At 38.0% G+C, this 21,063-nt stretch overlaps 6 protein-coding genes across 7 annotated transcripts; 2 read left to right on the forward strand and 4 right to left on the reverse strand.

The window, feature by feature from the left end:
• The first annotated feature begins 109 nt into the window (after positions 1 to 109).
• Positions 110 to 1,624, forward strand: LOC111776695 (F-box protein At3g07870-like). The gene has a single exon (XM_023656011.1). The coding sequence runs from the start codon at positions 333 to 335 to the stop codon at positions 1,512 to 1,514; it is 1,182 nt and encodes a 393-aa protein (XP_023511779.1). The 5' UTR covers positions 110 to 332; the 3' UTR covers positions 1,515 to 1,624.
• Positions 1,625 to 6,238: 4,614 nt separating this feature from the next.
• Positions 6,239 to 7,395, forward strand: LOC111777465 (fasciclin-like arabinogalactan protein 7). The gene is made up of 2 exons (XM_023657086.1): positions 6,239 to 6,378; positions 6,495 to 7,395. The coding sequence occupies exons 1-2, from the start codon at positions 6,324 to 6,326 to the stop codon at positions 7,301 to 7,303; spliced, it is 864 nt and encodes a 287-aa protein (XP_023512854.1). The 5' UTR covers positions 6,239 to 6,323; the 3' UTR covers positions 7,304 to 7,395.
• On the reverse strand, positions 7,374 to 10,980 carry LOC111777463 (TBC1 domain family member 2B-like). Its single transcript, XM_023657085.1, has 8 exons — positions 10,803 to 10,980; positions 9,913 to 10,595; positions 9,658 to 9,774; positions 8,580 to 8,758; positions 8,410 to 8,503; positions 8,199 to 8,276; positions 7,997 to 8,098; positions 7,374 to 7,800 (listed from the first exon to the last, which is right to left on the reverse strand). The coding sequence occupies exons 2-8, from the start codon at positions 10,393 to 10,395 to the stop codon at positions 7,666 to 7,668; spliced, it is 1,188 nt and encodes a 395-aa protein (XP_023512853.1). The 5' UTR covers positions 10,396 to 10,595; positions 10,803 to 10,980; the 3' UTR covers positions 7,374 to 7,665.
• Positions 10,981 to 14,462: 3,482 nt separating this feature from the next.
• LOC111777694 (cold and drought-regulated protein CORA-like) lies at positions 14,463 to 16,261 on the reverse strand. The gene is made up of 2 exons (XM_023657413.1): positions 16,096 to 16,261; positions 14,463 to 14,948 (listed from the first exon to the last, which is right to left on the reverse strand). The coding sequence occupies exons 1-2, from the start codon at positions 16,208 to 16,210 to the stop codon at positions 14,641 to 14,643; spliced, it is 423 nt and encodes a 140-aa protein (XP_023513181.1). The 5' UTR covers positions 16,211 to 16,261; the 3' UTR covers positions 14,463 to 14,640.
• A 1,083-nt stretch (positions 16,262 to 17,344) lies between these two features.
• Positions 17,345 to 18,773, reverse strand: LOC111777853 (eukaryotic translation initiation factor 1A-like). Of its 2 annotated transcripts, none has more exons than XM_023657579.1 (2): positions 18,697 to 18,773; positions 17,345 to 17,986 (listed from the first exon to the last, which is right to left on the reverse strand). In XM_023657579.1, exon 2 carries the CDS (start codon positions 17,979 to 17,981, stop codon positions 17,544 to 17,546), a length of 438 nt encoding a protein of 145 aa, XP_023513347.1. In that variant the 5' UTR covers positions 17,982 to 17,986; positions 18,697 to 18,773; the 3' UTR covers positions 17,345 to 17,543. The 2 variants fall into 2 exon arrangements, with proteins under 2 accessions (XP_023513347.1, XP_023513346.1); XM_023657578.1 differs by having other exon boundaries at positions 17,345 to 17,992.
• Positions 18,774 to 19,445: 672 nt separating this feature from the next.
• LOC111777039 (translation machinery-associated protein 7-like) lies at positions 19,446 to 20,828 on the reverse strand. The gene is given in 5 exon segments (XM_023656482.1): positions 19,446 to 19,692; positions 19,773 to 19,814; positions 20,492 to 20,547; positions 20,697 to 20,726; positions 20,729 to 20,828. Coding segments are annotated over 5 exon segments (309 nt in total). The 3' UTR covers positions 19,446 to 19,611.
• Positions 20,829 to 21,063: the final 235 nt, after the last annotated feature.

Consider the following 21,063-nt stretch of genomic DNA (forward strand, 5'->3'; position numbering starts at 1 on the left):
ACGGCGAGACGGAATAGTTCAATATCTAATAGCAATAATTAAAGTAATAGAAAGAAATGATATCACAATTATTATTAAGAATATACCATGATTGAATCTACATACATCCATCCATAGATGAAAGGGTAGATAGATAGAAAGAATAAAATTCCCATCCAGAGGGGAATGGAGGAATTATTCAACAAAAAGTGGACCCCACACCCCACAATCAAACCACACTCCTTCCTTCCTTGTAATTTCCATCCCCATTTTTATTATCTTTTGATGCCACCAAACACCACTTTCTTTACGCCCCTACTCTGTTATTCCTTTTCGCCTTTACCATTTCGATCATGTCCGCAGGCTCTGCATTTCCCCTGCACAACAAGAAGCCCAATCTCCCACACCAAATGGATAATCTTAGCCATGATGTTCTTCGCCACATCCTTTCTCGCCTACCCATTTCATCTTTGATTCGATTCCAATATGTTTGCAGGTCATGGCGTCTTCTCGCTCAAAACCCTCAATTTCTTGACCAACATGAAAACTTTCGTTGCTTAATCTTCCACTGTGATTACCCCATCAGAAACCACCTCTGTTTCGTCGATTTCCCTGCTTTCAAACAACAAAAACAGCCCGTCAAGAGGATTTCCACTCCTTTTTCTGCTACAATGCCTGAGTACGACGTCGTAGGCTCCTGCAATGGCTTCCTCTGTTTATCGGATTCTCTTTACAATGAAAAGCTCTTTATATACAACCCCTTTACTAGAGAGTACCTGGAATTACCCAAAACCAAGGAATTTCCGAACCCGGATGTGGTTTGTGGGATTGGATTTCATCCACAAACCAAACAGTTCAAAGTCATTAAGATTGTTTACTCCAGAGGCTTCCGCCGTATCCAGAGACGCGTCCACCACTCAGAAGTTCAAATTTTCACTTTGGGAAGCTCGAATTGGAGAAGCGTAGGCAGAATTAGCCACCATCTAGCTCATGGCCAGTCGCAGGCCATCGTCAACGGCAGACTCCACTGGGTTTCTCTACCTCGACGGCACCATCACGGTCGCACCATCGTCTCATTTGACTTAGCAACAGAGGAATTCATAGACATCCCAAAGCCTGATTATGGGAGCTTGAGTCGTTGCAATTACCATTTAGTGATTCTAAATGGGTGTCTCTCAGCTGCCGTTTACTGTACTCACGGCAAAATGGAAATATGGGTCATGGAACAGTACGGCGTAAAGGAATCTTGGGTCAAACGCTTTAACATTGGGACTTACATGCCCAAATCCATCAAACAAGAAGCATCAGAGATTTCTTTCAAGGTCTCCAAGATTGTTCTGCGGAGTAAAATCGTTAAAGTTGTTTGCATTTTGAAAAGTGGAGAGCTTTTGTTGGAGTATAGAAACAGAGCTCTGGTTCTTTTCAATCCAACTACTGGGAAATTTAAGGATGTCATTTTTGAGGGCATGCCCAATTGGTTTCATACTGTTGTTCATTTTGCTAGCCTGAATCGGATCGATTCCCTCTTTGAATAGTAATCATGTTCTTCAAATGGTTATGAAAGTTGTACCCTTTTCATCTTTGTAGCTTAATAAAAGCAGAACAGAGCAGAGCAGAGCTCTGTTATACATTTAAACAAACTAAATTATGATTCTAAGCGGCAGTTCATTCTAAGCGTCCTATCACATGGTGTCATAGTTCTTGAGTAATATGAACAAAAATGCATTAAAGTGATCAAATTTCTCAACCATAATTTGGATTCAAATTCAATTACTCGGCCTTCTCAGCTGCAGATTCTTCTTCTGGTTTCTCCTCTGCTTCTTCTGCAGGCTTCTCTTCCACCACCTCCACCGCCGGTGGCTCAGCCTCTGCTGGTTTGGTCTCCTCTTCCACCACAAGCTCAGCTGCCTCTTCTTCAGCAGCTTCTTGCTTTGGCTCTTCTTCAACAACTACTTCCTCGGTTTCCACTTAAACAGAGCTGACTCCGGTGGTACAACCTGCAATATCAGCAAAACAACCCCATCGGAGCCAGGAAATAAGAAATGAACAATGACCCATTTCGAATTTGTCCCCAAATTTTCAAAAGATCACACACAAACATATGTAAAAGAAGTTGAAATGTATAATTATGATAATCCCTATGGAAATTTATGAACACAGATAAACAGAGTTACATGATATTGAAGTATGATGAATGAAGCAGAGGAAGAAAGGGTGGGATGGAAGTACGAGGAAGCATCAGAGTAGCTTATATAGGACAGACACGAGAATGGAGTGGCAGTGTGGAGATGTTTTGAGAATTTTAATGAAATGTTTAATGTAGGTATGACAAAAGAAACACGTCTACTTCGAGGTTTTCACGTCTGATACCCACTTCCATGTCAGCTTTACGAGTTTAAAACATGTATACTAGACAGATTTTTATGTCCGTACGAGTAACCTCTTTGGAGTCCAAGCTAACACATCTAATACAATTTTTAACGGTTTAAGCTCACAACCAATAAATATTGTCTACTAAGTTAATTTGTTTTTCTGTTCATCAAATTTTCAATTTTGTTTTTTTGTTTTTTAATTTTAATTTGAAATAATTGAGAAGCAGACGTGGAAATGTGGGTCCCAGGAGCTCAAGGCCAACGCATGAAGAGCAATTATGAGTGGCGTTTGAAAGTTGACTCGTCATAAAGGAGGGGACCCACTCAGTGAATGTGATTGGTGATGATGAAGAGATTATATAATAATAATAATAATAATAATAATAATAATAATAATAATAATAATAATAATAATAATAATAATAATAATAATAATAATAATAACTGAAGAATGGGCAGGAGGGCGGGGGCAAAGAGCCAGAAAGTAGTGTCAAAAGTAGGCAAAAGATTATCTCTAATTTGTAATGGGCGGTGGGCTGGCCCACCAAGTTGGACCCACTTTTCACCAAATTAACTCATGACACGTGGCGACACATGGTCAGCACCACTCAAAATGTATGTTTTTTCTTTTAAATTTTCATAATTCAAATGTTTTATATACTAAGATTTGAACCATTTAAATATAGTATTAACACGTTTTACCTTTATAAAAAAAAAAGTTCATAACGAATTTATTGATTAACGAAAATTGTCTATCGACATCTCAGAAGCTATCTCTGTCATTTTTTATGTTATTTTTTGAAAGTTCACGAGTATTTTTTAAACATAGTACTGATGTTGGATTTTTTTTTTTTTTTAATCTTTTATTTTATGTTTAGAAGTGTTAAAAAAAATTAAATTAAAAGTATTTATAAGATGTTTTTTAAACAAAATATTTAAGATCTCTAACTAGAGACTTTTGAAAATTTGAAGAAAAAAATGTTATATATATCTCGAATATTAGGAGAGAATGTTTTAAATTTCTTTGAAATTTAATAACAAATGACTTGGAGTTTCATTCTCGAGCTTTTCCTCAGGTTTTTCAAATGAATTTGCTAGAGCGAAGTTTTCACATGAATACTTCCTTTCCTAATCGACGTGGGACCCTCCCAATCCACCCTCTTTTAGGGCTCAGCATCCTTGTTGACACACCGCTTCGTGTTCACTTCTTTTAGGGCTCAGCCTTTTCGCTGACACATCGTCCAGTGTCGGGCTCTGATACCATTTGTAACAGCTCAAGTCCACCGCTAGCAAATATTATCCTCTTTAGGCTTTCCCTTTCAAACTTCTTCTCAAGGTTTTTAAAACGTGTCTACTAGGGTGTAATTTTCATACTGTTACAAAGAATGTTTCGTTCTACTCTCCAATCGAGATGGGATCTCAGAACGGATTGGGGGGTCTCACGTTGATTGGAGAAAGGAACGAGTATCAACAAGGATGCTCAGCTCCGAAGGGGAGGTGGATTGTGAGATCCCACATCAGTTATTCTTTATAAAGGTGTGAAAACTTCTCCATATCAAATTCATTTTAAAAACCGAAAGGGAAAGCNTGTATAATTATGATAATCCCTATGGAAATTTATGAACACAGATAAACAGAGTTACATGATATTGAAGTATGATGAATGAAGCAGAGGAAGAAAGGGTGGGATGGAAGTACGAGGAAGCATCAGAGTAGCTTATATAGGACAGACACGAGAATGGAGTGGCAGTGTGGAGATGTTTTGAGAATTTTAATGAAATGTTTAATGTAGGTATGACAAAAGAAACACGTCTACTTCGAGGTTTTCACGTCTGATACCCACTTCCATGTCAGCTTTACGAGTTTAAAACATGTATACTAGACAGATTTTTATGTCCGTACGAGTAACCTCTTTGGAGTCCAAGCTAACACATCTAATACAATTTTTAACGGTTTAAGCTCACAACCAATAAATATTGTCTACTAAGTTAATTTGTTTTTCTGTTCATCAAATTTTCAATTTTGTTTTTTTGTTTTTTAATTTTAATTTGAAATAATTGAGAAGCAGACGTGGAAATGTGGGTCCCAGGAGCTCAAGGCCAACGCATGAAGAGCAATTATGAGTGGCGTTTGAAAGTTGACTCGTCATAAAGGAGGGGACCCACTCAGTGAATGTGATTGGTGATGATGAAGAGATTATGAGAAGAAGGGCCCCACTTAGCCGCCACATGGCGAAAAAGTCTATGAATGGCTGAGTATGATTGGTGACGTGGAGGCCAGCTAAGCATGCAGGCATTCCTTTTCTGCTTAACGTCATCGACCTTCCAACCAATACTTTAATAATTGAAAAATAATTGAAATAAAAAATAAAAAAATCAACGACGATTTTCATATTAACTAATAAGATTAAATTAGAAAGTATTAAAACATATATTTGAGGTATTTAAAAATTTTATAGGCTTAAATAGATTTAAAAAAAATATATATCGTCTATTTAATTTGAATAAAGTGATTTTATTGTTATTTAAATAATAATAATAATAATAATAATAATAATAATAACTGAAGAATGGGCAGGAGGGCGGGGGCAAAGAGCCAGAAAGTAGTGTCAAAAGTAGGCAAAAGATTATCTCTAATTTGTAATGGGCGGTGGGCTGGCCCACCAAGTTGGACCCACTTTTCACCAAATTAACTCATGACACGTGGCGACACATGGTCAGCACCACTCAAAATGTATGTTTTTTCTTTTAAATTTTCATAATTCAAATGTTTTATATACTAAGATTTGAACCATTTAAATATAGTATTAACACGTTTTACCTTTATAAAAAAAAAAGTTCATAACGAATTTATTGATTAACGAAAATTGTCTATCGACATCTCAGAAGCTATCTCTGTCATTTTTTATGTTATTTTTTGAAAGTTCACGAGTATTTTTTAAACATAGTACTGATGTTGGATTTTTTTTTTTTTTTAATCTTTTATTTTATGTTTAGAAGTGTTAAAAAAAATTAAATTAAAAGTATTTATAAGATGTTTTTTAAACAAAATATTTAAGATCTCTAACTAGAGACTTTTGAAAATTTGAAGAAAAAAATGTTATATATATCTCGAATATTAGGAGAGAATGTTTTAAATTTCTTTGAAATTTAATAACAAATGACTTGGAGTTTCATTCTCGAGCTTTTCCTCAGGTTTTTCAAATGAATTTGCTAGAGCGAAGTTTTCACATGAATACTTCCTTTCCTAATCGACGTGGGACCCTCCCAATCCACCCTCTTTTAGGGCTCAGCATCCTTGTTGACACACCGCTTCGTGTTCACTTCTTTTAGGGCTCAGCCTTTTCGCTGACACATCGTCCAGTGTCGGGCTCTGATACCATTTGTAACAGCTCAAGTCCACCGCTAGCAAATATTATCCTCTTTAGGCTTTCCCTTTCAAACTTCTTCTCAAGGTTTTTAAAACGTGTCTACTAGGGTGTAATTTTCATACTGTTACAAAGAATGTTTCGTTCTACTCTCCAATCGAGATGGGATCTCAGAACGGATTGGGGGGTCTCACGTTGATTGGAGAAAGGAACGAGTATCAACAAGGATGCTCAGCTCCGAAGGGGAGGTGGATTGTGAGATCCCACATCAGTTATTCTTTATAAAGGTGTGAAAACTTCTCCATATCAAATTCATTTTAAAAACCGAAAGGGAAAGCCCAAAAAAGACACTATCTATTAATCCAAAAGGGTAAGAAAGGAAGAAAATGAAGAGGTAAGGGACAGAGGTGGAAGGAGCAGTGACAAATAACCTTAACTACATGTTCTTATGACAGTGAAACAGCAACCTACATGTCTCTGTCTTGTTTGGATTTTGTTCATCCCTTATAAGGAACAAACAGAACCACCGCTGGGGTCTGCTGCTGATTCCACAATGCTCACCCTTCACCTTCCGCTCTTTACATCCCAACAATCCTCACATTTATATGCTCCTCTTCTCCTCTTCTCCTTCATCCCTCTCGCCTTCTCAGCCTTCTCCCAGTTACTCTTCTCTCTTGTCCCTCTTTCTAATGCCATCCTCATTTATGTGCATTTTTTGTTTTCTTTGTGCTTTGTTTGGTTCAAGAGCCTAATTCCATGTCTTTTCTGCATTTCAGGGACAAAACAGAGAAACAAAATGAAACTCTGCATCATTCTCTTGTTTGGTATTTGGCTGATGATGCTCATGCCCTCTTCACCAGCATGTGCTCAAACTGCTGCTAAGCCTCCTTCATTTAGCCCGACTCCCGCACCGGAACCAGCCCCGGCACCGGCCGCCGATCATGTCAACCTTGCTGATTTGCTAACAGTAGCTGGTCCCTTCCATAAGTTTCTTGGCTACCTTGAATCCACCAAAGTCATTGATACCTTCCAAAAGCAAGCCAATGATTCAGAAGAGGGAATAACCATATTTGTACCAAAAGATGGTGCATTTTCATCCCTCAACAAGCCTTCACTATCCAACCTCACCAACAACCAGCTCAAATCACTGTTACTCTTTCATGCCTTACCACATTACTACACTCTAGCTGATTTCAACGGCCTTAGCCAAAAGGGTCCCATCACAACATTTGCCGGTCAGCACTACACCTTGAATTTTACTGATGCATCTGGCACTGTGCACATCAGCTCAGGCTGGACTAACACAAAGGTGAGCAGCAGCGTGCTTTCAACCGATCCCATCGCAGTTTATCAAGTCGATCATGTACTCCTTCCAGAGGCGATCTTTGGTACCGATTTCCCTCCCACACCAGCGCCAGTACCAAGCCCCGACGTTGCTCCTGCTGCTGATAGCCCATCTGCTGAAACAGAGGACGGTGTTTCTCCATCATCGACCGAGTCTCCGTCTTCTTCCTTTAGGATTGCTGGAATGGTAGTCTGGAGCCAGTTGGTTTTAGCCATTTCAGCTGGACTGCTCCTGTTTTAGTGAGTGAAGGATAAAGAAGTTTCAGTTTATTTCTGTGTGTATCAATTTTGTTCAATGCAATGTCCAAAGGAAATCAAATCTGATTCCATTAACAGATTGCTCATTACATGAGAACAGAAATTACAGAGCATGGGACACCCACAAAACTTTCTTTTGCAGTGTAATTAACAGTGTACATAAAAAAGTATGAATAATTATAATTTACATTTCATAAAGCTACAAACAAACACCATGGAAAAACAGATGCTCTCTTGTTTTTGTTTTACTTTACTTTCTGGCAGGGAAGAAGAAGGTATTTTTCTCCCATTAAAATGGCTATAATGTTACAGTTTGAACAGCTTGACAGGTGGGAATCGAAGATATTATTTGTCGACCTCGTGGAGGGAATTTAATCTCCTCAATCTCTGATCAAGTTCAGCCATAACTGCTGGTTCTTGCTTTTTCCTTTGCTTCGATATCGTATTGGTCGTCGTTGATCCGATGTTGTCATATGCTACCTGCAACAAGTTCACAATCCAAACGCTTTGTTCAAACCATTGTCCGAAAAGATGTCGATCAAACCAAATGTTCTTCGAGTTAGTAACAATGTTTTAAAGAACATGAATTCACAACTCAAAGCTTCCAACTGCGGTTATGTTACAGAAACGAAAAATAAATTGAACTTCGCAATTATGTTACAGAAACGACAGTTACCGTGAGTAGATCATCGGGATCGAATAGGTAATGTGTAGTTTTTTGAACAATATTAATCACATCTCCCACATGATGGGATAGAAGCAACTGGTCTTCCTTCATCTGAAATTGGTTTCGAGATGAAGTATGGTCATTAATCGAACTTCGACTGAGCAGCAAAAACAGATAATCTCTAATATCGATACGAGTTCCAAGTAGTTACCTTAAAGATAGCCAAAGCCACATGAAACAAAACTTTTGCTCCCTCATAGAAAAGGACGTCCCAAACACGTAGAGTCGTCTGTGAAAAACGATGTTTCAGTCTCTTCAAGAACTAAAACATGATTTAAAGAGCTTTCTAATACAAACATTTGGTCAGCTAAAAGTTCAGAAAAAGATCAAGCGTGGGCACCCAGAGGGAGCATACTTCTAACCTCAGAAGGAAGGCTTTTGGAGAAAAGACACAGGAAACACTCAGTGGCGACAAGGGAGACATCAAAATCCAATGCTTCCAAATGGGCAGCTAACCTGAATTCACATTCCAATTTATAAGAATGCTTGAACTAATTAGACAATAAATCAATGTCATGACAAGTTTAGGCACCTGGAACACTTTTTGGTAAGTAAATCTTTGAACACCCTTTGCTCGACATGACAACCCGACAAATTGGTCGTGTAACAGTCACGAACTAAAACGTTTTCTAAGAGGACAGCTAGCATCCAAAAAGCATCTTCTTCTGTTTTCATCACAAGCAATAACAATGCAGCCACATAGTTTAACCCCTGCACCAAAACTGAATTAATGCCAAGGTGTTCTAAATGACAGATCGAATTCAGCCCACAAACAGATCAATAACAAGAGTATGATATAACCATGTCTTTTACCAATAGCAACAAGAAATCATTTCTGTGCTCCAAATCTATATTCTAGAGAAACAAAAGGATGAGGAGGACCGGGATAGAAGGGGAGAGAGAGAGAGAGAGGGATGAATTAAGCATGGATAGACCACTGAAACAACTGCTGAGAAACAGAGTTGAATCGCGATTTTAGACGTAGAGGAAAGAATGTGGAATTCTGAATGCAAAACTGTGAGATCCCACATTAGTTGGGGAGGAGAAAGAAACATTCTTTATAAGGGTGTGGAAACCTCTCCCTAGCAGACGCATTTAAAAACAAACCTTGAGGGGAAGTCCGAAAGGGAAAGCTCAAAGAGGACAATATCTACTAGCAATGAGCTTGGGCCATTACGATTGGTATCAGAGCCAGACACTAGACGATGTGCCAGCGAGAAAAATTGAGCTCTGAAGGAGGGAGACACAAGGTAGTGTGCCAACAAGGACGCTGGCTCTTGAAAGGAGGTGAATTGGGGGATCCCACATATCGATTGGAGAAGGGAACGAGTGCAATTGAGGACACTGGGGCCCGAAAAGGGTGGATTGTGAGATCCCACATCGATTGGGGAGGAGGATGAAGCATTCTTCATAAGGGGGTAGAAGCCTCTCCCTAGCAAACACATTTTAAAAACATTGAGGGGAAGCCCGAGAGGGAAAGTCCAAAGAGGGCAATATCTTCTAGCGGTGGACTTGGGCCGTTACAAAAATTGTGCAGACTAAGTGTAAAGTTTACAGGTAATTTTCTGAGCAGATGGTTATGTTAGAGTGAAGGAGATAAACAAACCCACCTGACAGTATCCAACATCAGAGTCACGGAAGGAATACCCAACAAGAACACGTCGAAGAGCAGCATGACCCTCTGGAGTATCTAACCAAGGATGGCCAGGAAAAGTCCGGGGCAAGTCCTGCATTTGTATAGAAAAACACGGGAACAAGTTGAAAGGATTGTAATTCTGATATTCATGTTCAATGAGAATCAAGAACTCACACAATGAAGGCATACAAAATCTGATGAATCCAACAGAAATTCCAAAAGAACTCACATGATCAATCTGCCTAGTGGCAGGCGTGACTTTCCCTTCAACAGCCTTGGTCAAATCATTGTAATAGCTCTCAGGAACCGTGGATTTCTTCTTGGCAGCTCCGGATAAGGAGAACCAAATCTTGGGGCGAAGAACCGGAGGGATTCCTTTCCAAATCAACTTCTTGAGCGTGATAGCATTAGCAAGAGTTGATAATTTGAGAGAGGATTTGAGGGCAATACCCTCAAAAACAGAGGGCTCCAAGTACCAACTAGCGCCTTTGCTGGCCTCCAATGTCCACCAAACACGACCATGTTTCCTCACCTTTTCCCTCACTTCATTCAACACATTAACATCGTCCACATTGCCTTCCACAACAAACCCATATAGATCTTGAAACTTAACTGTAATATTAGCCCTTCTCGCATGGATACTCGGCCTTAGAATTGGAACCTGAGCTTGCAATTCTACAGCAATATCTCTTTTGCCTTGAGTCCCAAACATTTCTTGGGATTATTCCAATAGACCAAGAAAACAAAGGGGGATTTCGTGATTTCGTGATTTCGTGATTTAATATCAAACAAACAAATCCCACCAGCTTCAAACCATGAGAATGGTCAATTTTGGACGAAAAACTACAGAAGAAGAAGAAATATCCTCCAAAACCTCCCCACCATTGCCATCAAATCCGCCAAAAACAATTCCTTAAAAAACCAACTAGAAATTAACAATAATTTCTTGCCTTCCGGGGTCGGCTCTTAATTCATATATTAAAAGAAAAAAAAGAGAAAAAAAAAGGGAAGAAATCGATTCTTCCCAAAAGAAAATTACAGGCGCAGACAAAGAGGAAAAGGTTTATGCAAAAAACGAAACCAGGAAACAGAAACGAGAGATTGTATATAAGATCATACCAGAGGCGATAAAGGGTAGCGATTGAATGGCATAAAAATTGAATTAAAGAAGGTTTTTGGAAAGGACGACGAAAATGGAGGAGGGTTGAGCCGTTGTAAGGGCACAAGAAAGCCGGAATTTTCAATGGAAACAGAGGCAATAGATAGGGCTCTCAGCCTGTGAGGTGGGTTTTCGAATTTCGTCGTGTAACCAAAAGCAGAGGAAAAGAAAATCAATCAAACCAACAAACAAACAAACAAAAAAACAACCGAAAATGTCCGATTTTTTTAATATTTTTAAAAAGAATGATTTCGAATTTGAATATTCATAAATAAATATTGTGTTTTTTTCTTTAATGTAACGTTGTGAACCGAAAGGGGAATGTGTATATTAAACAAAAAGACAAGTTTTTTTTTTAGTTTAATGATTATTTTGAAAAATAGAGCCGGCTATGACTGACGAACACGATGGAATTAGACATATCTATTTTATATGTCGGGTCGGAGTCCTATAGGACTCATTTCAAATAGAGATGGAATTGCTCGTTTAAATAGAGAATGGAAAGGGAGTAGATAATATTTTTTCTATTAATACACGAAGTCGGGGACGAGATTATATTATCCATCTCTGTCCCTGCCGAATTCTCCGTCTCACTTAATATAAATATATTTTCAATTTGTTTATATTAAAAATAAATAGTTAATTAATTTTGAAACTATATTAAAGTATGTTATAATATTAAAATTCGAATTTTTAGAAATTATGTTTCGTAAAATATTGTATATATGTTTTTTTTTATCAAATATATCCCTATATTAAGATTTTTTTACCCATGTTATAAAAATGAAAATTTTAAAATAATTTTAATTTTTTTTAATATAAACCAGTAAAAAATACTCGCATAAACTTTATCTCCACAAAAATAAATGAAAATTTGTTGCGAGAACAATAAATGAAATAAATAGCGGAGACAGAGACAGGGAAGAGTTTAGATTTACCACATATGTAATGTCCATAATACCCTCATTCACGATGTAACAACCTGATCGGACTTTCATCCAACATCTCCCCTCGAACAAAGTACATCTCCCCTTAATTAAGGCTCAACTCCGTTTTCTTTTGGAGTCCTTTATTCGACATTTGAGGATTCTATTGACATGAGTTTAGAGCATGACTCTAATACCATATTAGATAAATACGGCTCTCCACAATAGCATGATATTGTTTACTTTGAGCATAAACTCTCGTGATTTTATTTTGAGTTTTTCAAAAGGCGAATATTCCAAATTCATGATCATTCCTTAAAATTAATCGATGTGGGACTTTCATCGAACACCAGGATGACGTAGGAATTAAAGGAGTATATAAGAAAGAAATAGATTAGATTAAGGGGACAGGATTTGATGACATCGAGATGGGTACCCTTTTCATTTCTTGGCTACAAAGCTAACATAATCTTGATGAACTAAAGTGGCCATCTCAATTGACAATTATGGACATGCCACGTCCTTCATTTTATCCGTTTGGACGGATGGAGGGTGGGGATTTTATTGGGAACATAAATTCAGATCCTCGAAATAAGGAGATTTAATTCTAATTTTAATTAAGTATGATATTGTGTGTTTGGATTCACATACCCCAAATAAAATAAAACAAAAACAATATATAATAATAACATTACCATATACAATTTTCCATACATCATTAAATATTCTTCAAAATTACAAAATTATCCATTTTTGCCAAATAATAATAATAATAATAATTTTAAGGGTATTAAATATTTTTTGAAAAATAGTAAAATATCAGTTAATTTATACATTTTGCATAAATTACTCTTTAATTAGTATAATCTAGATGACATTTAGGGTAACATCCATATTTAATCTAATAATTGAAAAACACATACAATGGAGAAAGAAATATAAATAATAATAAAAAAGATTTTAAATGATATTTAAAAGCTCTAACATATATATAAATTTATTTTCTTCCTACTACTACTAATAATAATAATAATAAAAAAGATTGTTTTTTTTTTGTTTTTTATAGGAGAAAAAGAAATGGTTGAAAGTCAAGAAAGTCCTCGGGCGCAACGCATGGCGTGTAATTTTGGACCTAAACCTTCCCTCCCAACACGCACTGCAATGTCCAATGTCCTCATTAATTTGCATGCCCCATTACTAACCAGAAGAAAAACATAAACTCTTGTGACTTTGATCGTTCACTAAATTAGGCAATGTAAGACTTTCTTCCGAGCATCTCATAAAATGTTTGGTTAACAACAAAACTAAGATGTGTATATAGAAGAGAAGTATGATGAAATGAAGAGGAAATGGAAGTGAAAAGAAATGCCTGGCCTTCCCATGTACGCCGCCGCTGTGAGAGAGTGGGTCAACAGTGTTGATGTGGGAGGAAGAAGTCTTCAAATGGGTGCCTGAAGGAACGCTTCCTTTTGCTCTTCATATTCTCAAGAAGAAGAGGAGGAGGAGGAGGGAGGAGGGTTTGGTGTTGGTGGGGTTTTGAAAGGGAGAGGTAGCATAGTTAAAATGGTTGTGTGTTGAGGTTATATTATAAAATTTGGGCCAAAAACAAAGGCGGGGAGAGGGTAGGAGAGGCCTTTTTGTTGCACGCCTTGGGGCTGCTCACCTTGTCTTTCTCCTTCCTCACAACAACAAACAAACAAACAAACAAACAAATAAATAAATGCCTATTTTCTTGTGTAATAATAAATGAGAAATGGGGACATTTTAGACACCAAAGATCCAACCATGCTGCTCTATTTAGCTAACACAACATTGACTAAATCACATGTCTCCTCACCCAATTTCAGGCTCATGCTTTTATTCCAAGATTCCCAGTAGGTAGGGTTAATTACAAACTCCAAATGAGAGACAGGGAGCCAAAATCCAAGCACACACCTAATAGATATTGTTTTTAAAATGAACAGGTTTTCACACCCTTTTAAAAAATGTTTTGTTCCCTTTTCTAACTGATGTGACATCTCTCAATCCACCCCTTTCAGGCCCTATCGTCCTTGCTAACACTCATTCCTCTCTCCATTGAATGTGAGATCTCACAATTCACTCCCTTTCATGACTCAGTGTTCTTACTGGCACACCACCTGGTGTTTGACTCTAATATCATTTGTAACTCATCCTCAGATTATATGGTCCTTGACTCTAATATCATTTGTAAAATCTTAAATCCACCGCTAACAGATATTGTCTCTTTGTACTTAGTTGGTATCAAAGCTAAGGAGATCAGAGATTCAACTCCCTACATTTTGATGATATGACTAATAGAGGAAGATTATAGTCTAAAATCTCGCATCAATTGGAGAGAGGAACGAGTGCCAACGAAAACACTGGGCTCAGCCCATTGAGAGATCCTACGTCGGTTGGAGAGGGAAACAAAACATTTTTTTTTTATAATGGTATGAAAACCTCTCTCTAGCCGATGCAGTTTAAAAACCTTAGATAAAACCCAAAAGGAATAGTCCAAAGATGACAATATTTGATAGCAGTGAATTAATTGAATATATATATTCGAAGGAATTTTTATTTCGCGTGAGTTATCTTTAAAAAAAATTGGATAATACCGTTTGTAACAGTTTGGTGCTCTCGTTGTGTTTGGCTCTAATACCGTTTGTAACCGTTTAAACCCACTTCTAATAGAAATTGTGAACGTAAAACGAACGACATAATATATATATTTCACATGTAAGAGTAGCGTAGTAGTGAAGGGAACTAACCCTTCTATTGTAGGGCACTATGACCCTTCATTCTTAATTATTTATTCATTTTCCTTCCCTCCTACCTTATTCTTTGTACCACCACACTTACACACACACACTAATCACTTCCCACCTCCACCGCGGCCCCATCCACCTCCACCTCCACCACCGCCCCATCCGCCTCCATGTCCGCCTCCATGTCCGCCTCCATGTCCGCCTCCACCTCGCCATCCGCCGTGGCCTCCCCATCTATGTGCGGCTGCTTCCACTTCTGCACGCTCCTGTTGCGCCTCTCCATTGGTGTTGGCATTGGTATTGGCCTGCGCTTCTGCAGCGCTTCCGCAGCATTTCACGCAGCGATACCCATACCGTTTGCAGCATCCGTGGTAGCAGTGTAGCTTCGACTCTTCCACGGTATTTGCATTTGCTCCTACATTAATTCATTCGTTAAACGAACACTACATTAATTCATTCGTTAAACGAACACTACATTAATTCATTCGTTAAACGAACACGACTACAATGATATGATATTGTCCACTTTGAGCATCAGCTCTCATGGCTTTGCTTTGGGCTTTCCAAAAGGCCTCATACTAATGGAGAGATTATTTTTTTGTTTATAAACTCATGATCATTCCCTATATTAGCAAGTACCGAACAAAGCACGCCTCCCCTTAATCGAGACTAGACTCCTTCGGAGTCTTAGTCATTTTTTATTGCCTTCGTACCTTCGAGGAGGCTCGACTCCTTTTTCTTGTTGGAGTCCTTTGTTCCACATCTGAGGATTTACCAATCTATTGGCATGACTAAGTTTAGGGCATGACTCTATACCATGTTAAACGAATATGACTCTCCATAATTGTATAATATTGTCTACTTTGAGCATAAGCTCTCGTGACTTTGCTTTGGGCTTCTCCAGAATGCTTCATAATAATATAAAGAGTATTCTTTTTTTATAAACTCATGATCATTCCCTAAATCTGAGAGGTGAGACTTTCACCATCCAACACCTCCCTTCGAACAAAGCACACCTCCCTTAATTAAGGCTCGACTCCTTTGGAGTAGTCATTTTTTACTGACTTCGTACCTTCGAGGAGACTTGACTCCTTTTTCTTAAGGAGTCTGAGTCATTTTTTACTGCCTTCTTACTTTCGAAGAGGTTTGACTTCTTTTTCTTAAGGAGTCTTAGTCATTTTTTACTGCCTTCGTACCTTCGAAGAGGCTTGACTCCTTTTTCTTGTTGGAGTTCTTTGTTCGACATCTGAGAATTTACCAATCTATTGGCACGACTAAGTTTAGGGCATGACTCTGATACCATGTTAAACGAATACGACTCTCCACAATAGTATGATATTGTCTACTTTGAGCATAAGCTCTCATGGGTTTACTTTTGGCTTCCCCAAAAGGACTCGTACCCATGGAAAAAGTATTCTTTGTTTATAAACGCATGATCATTCCCTAAATAATCGAGATGAGACTATCATCATCCAACACATTCAGAACCCAACAACCAATTATCAATAATACTTAAAGATTTAAATTTATTTGATCATTATTGGCGCAATTAATTACAATACCTTCAGCTTTGTCAGGCTGCTGTTGGCTGCCTTCGGACACTGCCGACGCAGAAACAGAGATAGAGACCAACAAGAACAGCAACAGACACGCAACCACAACAGCTTTGGACTTCATTGTATTCTTCAGTTCCGGAAAGAAAAAGAAAAGATGGTGTAATCTTGGAACAAGATGGGGGTGTATTTATATGGTGGGGGACAGGGATGGATATGTTATGAATGTTTTGGTTGATTGGAGTGCCTTCGGTCAAAGGCTTATCGGCTTTCGTTTGATTACAAGAACCTGGGCTATGGCCAGAAGGTTAGACCTACGTGTATGGGTTTGGGCTATGTCGGGGGTTCATTTACTGCCAAATGGCAAATCAAAGCTGCCTTGTTCTGCCAAGTGTTTCTTCTATTTTTTTTTTTTTTTTTTTTTTTTTTTTTTTTTTTTTTTTNAGTTTGACTCTTCCTGCGTTTCTTTTCCTTCGTGTTGTGCCTGCAAATGCCCACTACACCATCAAATTTGACTTTTCCTTAATATTTTTTAATATTTTTTAAGAGTAAAGAAGGTTTCATTTTCTGTATGAGATTTCATAATCCATTCTTTTCAGGTCCAGCATATTCACGGACACTTGTTCCATTCTCCAAACGATGTGAAACGCCTCAATTTACCTCCTTTGAGACCCAGTGTCCTTGCTGGCACACCACCTCATGTCCACCACTTCCAAACGATGTGAAACGCCCCAATTTACCTCCTTTGAGACCTAGTGTCCTTGCTGGCACACCACCTCATGTCCACCTCTTCGAGACTCAACCTTTTTGCTGCCACATCGCCCGTTAACTTAACTCTAATACCATTTGTAACGATTTAAGTCCACGCTGCCTGGTAACCCAACTCTAAGAATAATCCCCTCAAACATCACACTTTTAGAATAATCCCGAGATTTACAAACCTTTAAGTTCTAAAGTACAAAATTAAATGATTTATAAAATTTATTTGATTCCATTTACACCCCTATCCACTTCTCTTCCTATTAAAGAAACACATCCAATTGTCCCTAAAATTCTACAATGCTTCAATCCTTGATGTTGGCTTTTCCTAATTACTTTAAATATTAAGGCTTTCATACTAAGATGTGAAGTTTTTTATATTCATTTTCATAGTGATACAAATTAATCAATTTTTTTAAAAAAATTAAATTAATAAACCAATAAAAGGCGAGAAAGTATAAAATCTCGAAATAACCAATGAAAACTAAAGCTGAAAATCTAAACTCAAAAGCTAAAAATGCCATAAATATTATTTTTTCCAACCAGCCATAGATGTTTATAGTCTCTAATTATAAAAGGGAAGGGTACAAAAATCTTTAAACTCAAAATTTATGCACATTTTTTAATCTAAGACTGACGAAATAGCTCACCCCTCCAACCATGGGGGTTACCAAACATCAATAATAATCACTCGAACCCTAAATCTTATCAATATCTTCATCCTCAAACTCCAGATAATCATCAACCCCACCATCATCCTCGTCGTCGATTCCGCCAGCGATACCCTCGTTGAGGCGGGTGTTCTCAGGAAGCTCTCCATATGCCTTCAACAGCCTTGCTTCATCAGGCATGTACTTGAGGATAACATCAGCTTTATCATCCTGATAGTCGCGAAGACCAACGAGTATTATATCACCAGCTGCAATCCAGACCTTCTTGTGCATCTTCCCTCGGATATGGCAAAGACGCTTCGACCCGTCGATGCACATTGCCTCACACCGACCGTTCCCCAACATTCTGAGAACTTGTGCATACTCCTGACCATCTTCCTTGAACACAAGCTCGCGCTTCTCATCATCTGCTTCGTTCTTTCCTCTCTTCCTGTTCTTTCCTCCCTTTCCCTTGTTCTTTGGCATGTTTGCTGTTTCTAACCGTCATACATAGAAGTGCAAATATCAGCAATTGTGATACCAATAACATAAAAGATCCTCGCACAATTCAAACCTTGCGCACTAAATATAATCAAGTTATACAAATAATAATCTCACGCATTCATCTTGCTGCTAGTTATACAGAGCATGAAAAATACAAACAATGATCACTTGACAGTTGCAGCAGCAATTATAAATGTTAATATTGGCCACTTGTTCCCATAAGCCCTAATAAAAAAAATTGAAGTCAACCCTCAAGCGCCCACCACAAGTGAACCAAAGATATGATGAAAAAAAAAACGAAGAACGTAGTATAAAACCATTCAATAGCTAAAAGAATTGAACCACAAAATCATTATCCTTCCTAGAATCAGAGCGAGTAAAAACGACGCAACTGGAATCGTAAACGAGTTCATCGATAAACAAAATAGAAAACCTAGAAACTAAAATCAACGATCTCTATCTAATAGAAAGCACGAATCCTTTTCAATCGCATTAGAAAGGAGTACACATAACGCATCAGCTTATCATATAATCCCCTCGGAAACAGTCATCGTAACAACTTAACACATCCAGCAAATTCAATACAAAAATTAAACAGCCACACAACATTGAAACAAATATCGACCACAAAGCTGATGATAACCTTAATAAATATAAGAAATCAAGAAAAATAGCTCCAAATACAATATATGCCCACCTTTACCAAAGAAGAGAAGGCGAAGGCGAAGCAGAGGCAGGAGCAAAAGCTTGTGGAAATCAAGGCGAACACGCAAGAACGAGAGCCCTAGGATGCGCTTTTCGTTATTTATAGGGAGAAGGTTAGAGTCGGTGCCCCGAATCAAACCGAAAAGTCTTGGGCCGGTGAACTGTCACAACTCAGGCCCAGCCCAGCATCAAAACAATGGATAAATTTACATGTATACCCTAATTGCTACTCGTATTATCAAAAATGCCCTTGAAATAACAAATTGATATTTAATTTTAAATTTCAAATAATTCCAACACTAATTATAATAATGGTTTAGATTAGAATTTTTTTTTTTTTTTTTTTTTAAAAAAACTCCGATCTTTCGATTTTATCAATCGTCTTATCTCATTTATAAAAAAAAATTATTTTTCCGAACAAAATATTTACATATCCTAATGTCATTTTAAATCGGACCGAACAACTTTAATTAATATTCATAAAGAAACATGATCATGTTCAACATCTTCGATTATAAATATATATTTTTTAAAAGGGGAGAATATAGAGTATTTTGAAGTTTAATATAATGAATGGAATCAAACATTTCGTGTCGTCGCCTACAACTTGTTCTATATTGTTCTTATGATGTAAAGATGGTTACGATGGAATCTGTCCATCTGGGACGGAGGACTCGTAGTATCTCTCTAGATCTGGCAAAAGCGAACGACCTCCTAACGTAATTCGAATGGGGGCGAACATTGAAAAGCACTCAAACTTCAATAACCATTCATTCATATTTCATTCTGGTTTTCCAGATTTTTGCACAGAACAGAACAGAAGAGAAGAACAGAAGAGAAGAGAAGAAAGCATTCGACTCTTACATTATTCAGTTTTCATTATACCATATATTGCGTGGGAAGTTCATCATTTCTTCCCACTCTTCTTCAGCCCAGCACCTCCAAAGGCCCCCTTCTGTTGGGCCTTCGCTTTCAGCTCTCTCAGCGCCTGTAATTCCATTAAACAACTCTCAAGTTTATATAGCTACCCATGGCACAGTTTCATGTTCAAACTTCAAGCTGTCTCACCTTTTCCTCGTCCTTCTTCTTTTGCTTATTCGCCAGATCAACCTGTTCATCACAAAATCCACTCAGTTTCATATTCCAATGCTTACTTACCTCACTACTAAACACATCTTTTCATCATTTTGTTTCAAAATTATAGACATCCCTGATAACAACATGGCTATCCTCGTAGACTCGAAGGTTCTTGGTATCGAGGGCCTGGTTCACACAGATGTGCTCGAGAGTCGACTACATAACTTACCCAATTGGCAGCCCATAGTCGCCTTCTTTCGACTCGAAATGAGATGCATCTTCTACAAAGGAGCATGGACTTTGTTTCTCATCTCTATCAAACTACAACCCATGCGTTTCTTTAGCCCTCTATCCATAATGAGAGCTCTTAGCCTTGTGATTCCTTCTCATATACCTCCTTGTGTGTACATGTTCGATAGAATCACGTAGTTCCCGCCATCATCAAGTTCAAAGTTAGATAGCTATTCTAATGCTAACCCACTCATCTCCACATTGCGACACGAGTGAAGCAGGCAACTACACAACATCTAGCTCGCTCTCATTTGAAATACGTCGTATAAGGTAATCACTTACTATTGATATGAAATACGTCTATTGAGAATACACGGGCAAAAGTGGAATGAGACCCGACGTACAAAGACCAAAATGATATTTCAGAAAGAAAATAGACGTGCAGCATAGATCCATAACGTAACAAAATCAAAGCATACCTCATCATATTCTTTCTTGTCAACCTTGGGTTGCTTCAAAGGCTTTGCTTTCCCTCCTATAAAGACATACATACCACACAATTGACTCTCCATGTCACAATTTAAATCAGTTGTCGTGGAATCCGACCTATGATCCTATCCTATACAAGATGAAAATGAAATAGAAAGCTCAAATCGTCCATAACCTTAAGGAAATAGACAGTACCTTGCTTGGACGACATGGCGGAAAGATAAGGTTTGGCCTGAATCGAATAGCACAAAGAAGGAACGCCCGTGGGCGGCAATCAACGGCTCGCAAAGTATCACAACCGGCAACTATTATAGAGACATAAAGCATTGCACGAGTTAGGAATTCGCAAATTCTAAACATCCATGCTCATATAACACGCCTTCGAAACATTAGATTTTTGTTGGGTGACTGATTTTAAAAGAACAAAAAGAACTCACTGATTATCATAAAAGATCAATCGATACAAGAGATGAAATCTATAATCTAAAATCAACGATCTCAGCTGATCGAAAACATGATACTTATCAATCGCAGAGAAGAGTACACCCAACGCATCAACGTA

The sequence above is a fragment of the Cucurbita pepo genome, chromosome LG16, assembly GCF_002806865.2.
Source record: "Cucurbita pepo subsp. pepo cultivar mu-cu-16 chromosome LG16, ASM280686v2, whole genome shotgun sequence".
NCBI lineage: Eukaryota > Viridiplantae > Streptophyta > Magnoliopsida > Cucurbitales > Cucurbitaceae > Cucurbita > Cucurbita pepo.